The 8,115-nt window shown below is 34.1% G+C and overlaps 1 protein-coding gene across 1 annotated transcript; it reads left to right on the forward strand.

Annotated features, from left to right (window-relative positions):
* Nucleotides 1-6: 6 nt before the first annotated feature.
* LOC100638222 (RING finger protein 121-like) lies at nucleotides 7-3,409 on the forward strand. Its single transcript, XM_011406896.2, has 8 exons — nucleotides 7-12; nucleotides 66-127; nucleotides 446-587; nucleotides 1,105-1,259; nucleotides 2,321-2,549; nucleotides 2,662-2,807; nucleotides 2,869-2,970; nucleotides 3,223-3,409. The coding sequence occupies exons 3-8, from the start codon at nucleotides 459-461 to the stop codon at nucleotides 3,341-3,343; spliced, it is 882 nt and encodes a 293-aa protein (XP_011405198.2). The 5' UTR covers nucleotides 7-12; nucleotides 66-127; nucleotides 446-458; the 3' UTR covers nucleotides 3,344-3,409.
* The last annotated feature ends 4,706 nt before the right edge of the window (nucleotides 3,410-8,115 follow it).

Here is an 8,115-nt window from a genome sequence, read left to right on the forward strand (position 1 = left end):
TCCACTGTTGCAGTAAGTAGCAGCTGCTATATATTCATTCATGTATACTGTTGTATCGTTACTAGTCTACATCTTTTGATTGGGACAAGATAGAATGGTCTAAATTTAGTCCTGAGGAGAGACACAGGTTTGATGTAGTTCAGTTGTTGTATTATGAATAAATTAAATACAGTAATTACTCAGATCATGAATAATAATTAGTAGTACCACAATCAATAATGTATGATTACATAAAAATTAAATCACACACAATTACTTCAGAAAGAAAAAAATTTTCTAACTAGCCCATTAATTACCAGATACATGGTTAAATAATTTGTCAAAAATTTTGGTCGAAAATTCTAGTAAAGAAAAGTCTAAGTACTAAAGGACTACAGCCATATCTTGATGCATAACTAATGCAATGTGTAAATTATTTTAAAAATAATTTTCTATATTTTTAAAGGTTACGTCACCGTATGATAGAGGAGAAGCACAGAGGCCATGACCTCATGCATGCTGAAATGATATTAATACTGTTTGCATCTATTGGGGTAGCACAAGTACTCCTCTTCTTATGGAGAATAAAACACAGGAAATCATACCAGGTAGACACAGCATACATGTACATGTGTACAAGTAATAATATACTAATGATATACTAATAATATACAGTAATATACTAATTATATACTAATAATGTACAGTAATATGCTAATGATATACTAATAATGTACATTTATGTGTTGGTAATAATAAGGTATAAATGACATATACCACATAGTGGAAAATTTTTGTGGCCCAAAATTTTCATGGATTTCACTTTTTTTCAAAACCTACGAAAATAAAATCCGCGAAAATCGATTTTATACAGTTTAAGATGGCCGAATTGTAGAAAACCACGAAAATTAAAGCCACGAAATTGATTTTTTGACGGATCCACGAAAATTTTCCACTATACGGTAATAATAGTTAGTATATAAATGTACATTTTATACAAATTAGCTACCGGGTAGTTCCTCCATAATTATTTCTTATACTGTATTTCAGCAGCATCAGAATGTGGTCCTATAGTATATAACATTGATAATTTTAATTTCTCTCTCCTCCTCCTTTCTCTCTTAGGCCATTACCTTATTAGGCATGTGGATAATTCCATTTTATTTGTGTGTTCGGTTGAGTTTCTGGAGGATGATCATCGTATGGTCAATATTCTCTGTTATAACATTATTTGTAATGTTTAAAGCTACTAGGAAGAAGCTTCATGTCAATACTCCAAGGTTAGTTTAATTATGACAATTTCTGTAAAAATCCCTGTACTATAGCCCATGGTTTTTTCCAAAAAATGGCTCCGAAATCACCCCCAATTTTTATTACATTTTCTGATACATATTGATGTCCTTATGCTGTGTAGAAAATTTGAGCCGATTCTGACTTCAATTTTTTAAGTTACGGCCATTTTAAGAAATGGGCAAAAATCTGAAAAAATCCCCAAGGCTATAGCCCATGGTTTTTTCCAAAAAATGGCTCCGAAATCACCCCCAATTTTTATTACATTTTCTGATACATATTGATGTCCTTATGCTGTGTAGAAAGTTTGAGCTAATTCCGACTTCAATTTTTCAAGTTATGGCCATTTTAAAAAAATGGGCCAAAATCTGAAAAAATCCCTGTACTATCAATTTCATACGGTGCCGGTATTCATTTTCAATCATCCGCTCTGCTATAAGGTGTCTTCGGGGATGTCGGTCTCGTTACAGACACATGTCCATTGACTCTTGTGACTTCATCCGAGCAACATCTGAGGCTCAACTCAGTGTTGCACATTAGATTTACTTTATTCTATTTTATTATATTTTATTATATTTTATCTTATTTTTTTTTGTCCCAACCTAACCTATTTTATTTTATTTATTTTCTCTCTGTACTATATAGCCCATGGTTTTTTCCAAAAAATGGCTCCGAAATCACTCCTAATTTTTATTACATTTTCTGATACATATTGATGTTCTTATGCTCTATAGAAAGTTTGAGCCAATTCCGACTTCAATTTTTAAAGTTACAGCCATTTTAAAAAATTGGCCAAAATTTGAAAAAATCCCTATACTATAGCCCATGGTTTTTTCAAAAAATGGCTCTGAAATTACCCCCAATTTTTATTACATTTTTGATACATATTAATGTCCTTATGCTGTGTAGAAAGTTTGAGCCGATTCCAACTTCAGTTTTTCAAGTTACGGCCATTTTAAAATTGTTTAATTTTAGTATTACCAGCTGGTAGATGTACACTATAGTCCATTGGTTGTTCCTCTTCTTCCTCTCTCTCTCTCTCCTGTTGTAGGATAGTGTACAGGTGGTTCCTATGGATATATCAAGCTAGTTATGCTCTGGGTATCATTGGGTATCTAGTATTATTACTAGTGTTCACTGGACTGGGACTATTACTACCAGTTAATCCTGACATTATACTGGAGACTGGAGTGACACTGGTGTTCTATGGAGTGTACTATGGTGTAATGGGACGAGACTGCGCTGAGGTCTGTCTGGACTACATGTCAGCTGCCATGACAGTAAGAAGACGAAGAGAAAAAGTTTTTGTTTTAAACCAACTTGCTCTACCGCAAGATTGCATTATTATAGTATCCATCTCGGTATAACCTTGTATATTTTTGTATATTCTAGTATACTACAGGAGGTCAGTCGTTACCTAAAATAGAACTAGCGTCTAACATGTGTGCCGTCTGTGGCCAGAGGATTGTACTACCGACTGAAGACGAGAGTAATTCCGGTAAAATTGAACGGACCTATAGATTAGGATGTGGTCATTTGTATCCTCCATTTTGTGGGTGTGGTTTTGTTGGTTTCCTTGACGACAGGTTTGGTTGCTAGGTTTCACGAGTTTTGTATTCGTGGTTGGTGTATCATTGGTAAAAAGCAGACCTGCCCATACTGTCAGGAGAAAGTTGACCTCAAGAAGATATTTAAGAATCCGTATCCTATAATTATTATTATTTTATTAGTAGCAAGGCATTTTAATAGTTCATTATATATAGTATAGCAGAAATTTATTTTAGATTTCTTTTAAATTGAATTTCAATTACTTAGTAAATTGAAGCATCTTTATGTACAATTAAATAATTTGATATCAATCTATTTGTTACCAAAATCATAAATTTTATAATTCATATTTTCATTGTTATTGAATTCCTGAGCTTTAATGTTATTGATATTTCTTGTTTTCAGGTGGGAGAAGCCGCACATTCTGTTTGGTCAAATGTTGGACTTTCTACGTTACTGTGTAGTCTGGCTACCAGTGATACTGGCACTTGTACAATTCATTTATTACGTGTTCCACCTGGAGTGATATTTGAAGAAATAGTTATTTTAATATTGAACTGATTATTATTATTATCTATTCTTTATTATTATTATTATAATCTATTGTTTTTTGAAATTGATATTATTTTAGCTCTTATTAAAAATTAATTATAATGATCTGGTTAAAAGCTGGGAACATATTTTTAGAAGAAACTATTATAATTTTGACTGAGTTTTGATGTGTAAAAATGATAATTTTATTGGAATTTAAGCCACGCCCCTAATTTGTTTACACCCACGCCTTCTCACCTTTTGATGGGCGGGGCTTACCCAGTAATTAATGGCTGAGAAGGTACAAGGTAGAAAAAGAAGCAAAGAGTCTTTTAAAAGAGAAAGATCTTACAGCTACAGCAATGACAGCCAGAGGTAAGCCAACACGACCCGCCTCTGTTAATATAATTATTAACACAGCCCTGACTCGAGTGCTGGCGTCCCTGATATAGAAATCACTCAAGTTGAGGACAAATCTCATAAATTAGGTGAGATATTTAAGTTATGATTTTATGTGGCTTTATTTACACGTACTTCATTAGTAGCATATGTACACCATTATCTATTTAATGTGCATTAACATGTAAATGTCGTGATGTTGTTAATTTTTTGTATATTTTTAGGTTCTCCACGTCGGTCTGTTCCTGTTCTTTCTGTCATTCCGTCTCCTTCAAGAGCACCTGAAGCTCCGCCCAGAGGAGGAGTTAAAGAGAAAAAGAAAAATCAAACAAGAGTTAGATCAGCTTCACCAAAAGTATGCCCTTTTTTATTGTTCGAAAAAACTTGGAATTTTGTATATTTTCTGTATTATTATGTACATTTATACACATTGTATCTCTTCCTTTAAATGATGTAATAATTTCCTTTATCTTTCCTCCATTATATTTTCCTCCTACTCTCTCCCTCCCTCCCTCCCTCTCTCTCTCTTTCTCTCAGCGCTATGGCTACAGTCTTGACCGAAAGAAAGCCGCCTATTCCCAAAGACTCCTCCAATCTTACTCCTCCGGCCTCGATACTCCAAATCTTATAAGAGACAATGACGATACTTGTAACAATTCACTGACAGACGGCAGGGAAGAAACCCTCACTAAAGTACATATAAATCTCTCGCAGTATAAACTGGGACTACCTCATGTTCCTTGTTCCCTAGAGGCACTTGGTATCATACCAACAAGGTAAGACCACGCCCTTTTTATTAAAGACTTTTACGTTATTATAATGTTGCGTTATGTGGTGTTTTTTTGTCAGGTATCATTCATCCGGTAAAGGTAGTTTTTTAAGTTTGACTCGTCGCTCATTGAAAGGTGCTTCATCAAAGAAGCCAGTGCCTGTGATTATAAGAGCAGTACTACCTTCATCACCAGCTGCTCTTACTGAAGAATTATCACCAGGTAAGAGGAGAAGCGAAAGGAGAGAGAGAGAGAGAGAGAGAGAGAGAGAGAGAGAGAGAGAGGGAGAGAGGGAGGGAGGGAGAGAGAGAGAGAGAGAGAGAGAGAGAGAGAGAGAGAGAGAGAGAGAGAGAGAGAGAGAGAGAGAGAGAGAGAGAGAGAGAGAGGGAGGGAGAGGGAGAAGTACATTTATAGTGAGTACATTGTATGTGAAGTGTATGTAATAATAAAAACTAATTAAACTCATGAATGTACTGAGATATTATTATCATTATTATTATTATATTATTATTATTACTACTACAGTTTACTACTGCTAGTAATTATAGTTAAATGAGTTCAGTACTATATCACTGATGTCATGTCATTATTATTATTATTATTATTATTATTATTATTATTATTATTATTATTATTATTATTATCTCTCTCTGCAGGTGATGAAATAGCTAGAGTGAATGGTGATGATGTCAAGATGCGATCAATTGAAGAGTCCTTATCTAAACTAACCAATGAAGTGAATAAATGCTCTTTAATTAGAATAACTGTACTGACGCACTTTAATTAAAATTATCATCATATTGGTTCAATTTGAAGTTTGAATTACCTAATGGTCCAATTATTTATATAGTTAAAAATTAATTTATTATTTTTATTATTATTTATTTAATTATTTTTTATTTTTCAGGTTATATTTGACGTATACAAGTGCACTCCTAGTTCTCCTCCTAGCCACACCCTCTCTCCCCCGCCCACTTATTTTTCCGACACAACTTCACCCACTCCTCCCTCCAGCTCCTTCTCTCCTCCTCCTCCTCTCATCCTGTTTTTAACCCTCGACACCAAAGAAGACGACCCACCCGATAAAGTAGGAGAGAATATATTATTATTATTATTATTATTTATTTGTTAATTTTTTTAGGATATTTTATTTTGCTACCCATCCCGTGGGTGTCATCATTTTTTAGATCAAATAGTATCGCTACGAGGAGCTTTTTTAACCCTCTCCAATCTAATACCGACCATCTCTTCATCTCTATCATATACTACCAGGTGAGGGTGGAGCTAGTTATTAATAGCTAGAGTACTGGTCATTAATTTTTAGTTTGTTAGTTTGAAATTTAATTTTTAAATTTTTGAATTCTTGTAGTTCAGTGTTGGTAGTAGATGGCGAATTATTTTACATTTCAGGACATTTAGTTGGTAAAGAATTATTACTAATAGCACAGACTGGAGTGAGGTTCGTCATATAACTGTTAATAACTATTAATAACCATTAATAACTACTGATAACCATTAATAAAATCAATAATTAAAAGATTTGTTTTTTGTTTCCTTTAGTAATTATCAAGTTGAGCTGGTACTTGATTCGTTAGTCGAATGTTTGGAATTAGTTTATGGAGATTTGATGAGGTAAAGTGGAGCCATTTTTTGGAAAAAAAAATCATGGGCTATAGTACAGGGATTTTTTCAGATTTTGGCCCATTTTTTCAAATGGCCGTAACTTGAAAAATTGAAGTCGGAATCATCTCAAACTTTCTACGTAGCATAAGGACATCAATATGTATCAGAAAATGTAATAAAAATTGGGGGTGATTTCAGAGCCATTTTTTGGAAAAAACCATGGGCTATAGTACAGGGATTTTTTCAGATTTTGGCCAATTGTTTCAAATGGCCACAACTTAAAAAATTGAAATCGGAATCAGCTCAAACTTTCTACACAGCATAAGTACAACAATATATATCAGAAAACGTAATAAAAATTGGGAGTCATTTCAGAGCCATTTTTTGAAAAAAACCATGGGCTATATGCATGTTTTGAAACTGATATAATTGCAGTCAAAATTGACTGTGATATATTATATTCTTGTTTTTGTAGTGCATTTAAAAGTGATTCCAGTACATTGTCTGGTGTGCTCTCCTCCATTTTATCTTTCTCTTCTTCTCCTTCTCCTAATTCATTTCTATTTCCTGCCCTTCAACAATTACCACTGTCAATCAAAACTGCCGTAAGTGACACGCCCACCACTAATTAATATTATTACTATTATTATCAAGTATTATTAATATCATTATTTTTTCATAATTTTTTTGGCTTACCCATTAATTTTTTTCCATCACCCGTTCAATATTTACAGGCTCAGATCAGTTCTCACCTCAATCAAATAGACGCTGCTAGTTACTCTCCACCCCTCCTCTCTCCCCCTGGCTCCTCCCCCTCCCTCCTCTCTCCCCTTGGTTCCTGTCTCTTCTACAAAGGATACCTAGTCTCCAGTCACCTCACCCTCCAGCTCCTAAGAGCTGCTCATCTCGTTTGTGTTTGTTTCGTAACTCGACAACCATTAGCTGAGCTGACTTCAGTGTGGAAGCAAATATACTTAAAAGAGGAGAGTCAGAGTGATGCTAACTTATTTGTACTAGCTATTGGAATGGTACGTTATAGCTATTGGAATAAGTATTTATTGAGAATACAACAAAATGGTGGATTTTAAAAATATTAATTGCATGTACATGTATGTTCACTTACTTCACTGTTTTAAATGTACATTGTAAATTATTATAAGAAAGAATTACATTGTGTATTTGTTTATTAGTATTTTGCAGACTGAAAATGTACAATGAATCTTTATTTTTACTTCCTCTTCTTGTTGTATTCTCTTGATGCCCCTCCCCCCATAGGAACACACCCTGTTATGTCAAGTTGTGTCCGTCGGTCGTGAGCTCAATATCTCCTCATTTCCTGATGATCGGGTCAAGGAGAACTGTCGTAAGATACTCTCAGATATCCACTCGTCAGGTCTACTGTCAGACTGCGAGAGAAGGTATGAAAATGTGTGATTTTTTAAAAGATATTTTATTGTATTTTAAAGGTTGATTGGTCTTCCTGCTCTAACTTCAGCTGACGTTTTATTAGCGTCTAATCTAACAACAGCAGCTGCTGCTGGTGCAGGAGGAGAGAAAGGAGGAGGAGGAGGAGGGAAGGGTCATCATCGTATGACCAGGAGCAGCACTGGATCAATATACTCCCTTAGTACCAGTAAGAGATATGAGAATATAGAATGTACATGTATAAAGTGCAATATATATTTTATTCTTATAACTATGAGTTGTTATAACTTCAAGTAAGTGATTTTAGAAGGTTCAAATTTTTATGAATAATACTGTTAAGAGCATAAAAATGGCAGGTTTAATTTTAGCAAGCAATGATCAAATTAAGAATTTTGCCCTCCAAAATTAGTAAAAATCAAAAAATTTTTATTTATATTTTCTCTCCTTCTCAGTTGTCAGTGGTTCCTTATCAGATTCAGATGATGATAGTTCCTCAAGATTAACTCCTAACAAATCCTCCTCAGTGTTTCATTCTTTCCGTTTGTCTCTT

Source organism: Amphimedon queenslandica, unplaced genomic scaffold (assembly GCF_000090795.2).
Source record: "Amphimedon queenslandica unplaced genomic scaffold, v1.1 AMPQUscaffold_13302, whole genome shotgun sequence".
In the NCBI taxonomy this organism is placed as follows: Eukaryota; Metazoa; Porifera; class Demospongiae; order Haplosclerida; family Niphatidae; genus Amphimedon; species Amphimedon queenslandica.

Bases quoted from the DNA above. Each gene is read 5' to 3' on its own strand.
- LOC100638222 (XM_011406896.2), top strand. From the start codon at position 459: ATGATAGAGGAGAAGCACAGAGGCCATGACCTCATGCATGCTGAAATG. The intron at 588-1,104 runs GTAGACACAGCA...TTTCTCTCTTAG, and splicing joins AACACAGGAAATCATACCAG to GCCATTACCTTATTAGGCAT. The intron at 1,260-2,320 runs GTTAGTTTAATT...CTCCTGTTGTAG, and splicing joins CTTCATGTCAATACTCCAAG to GATAGTGTACAGGTGGTTCC.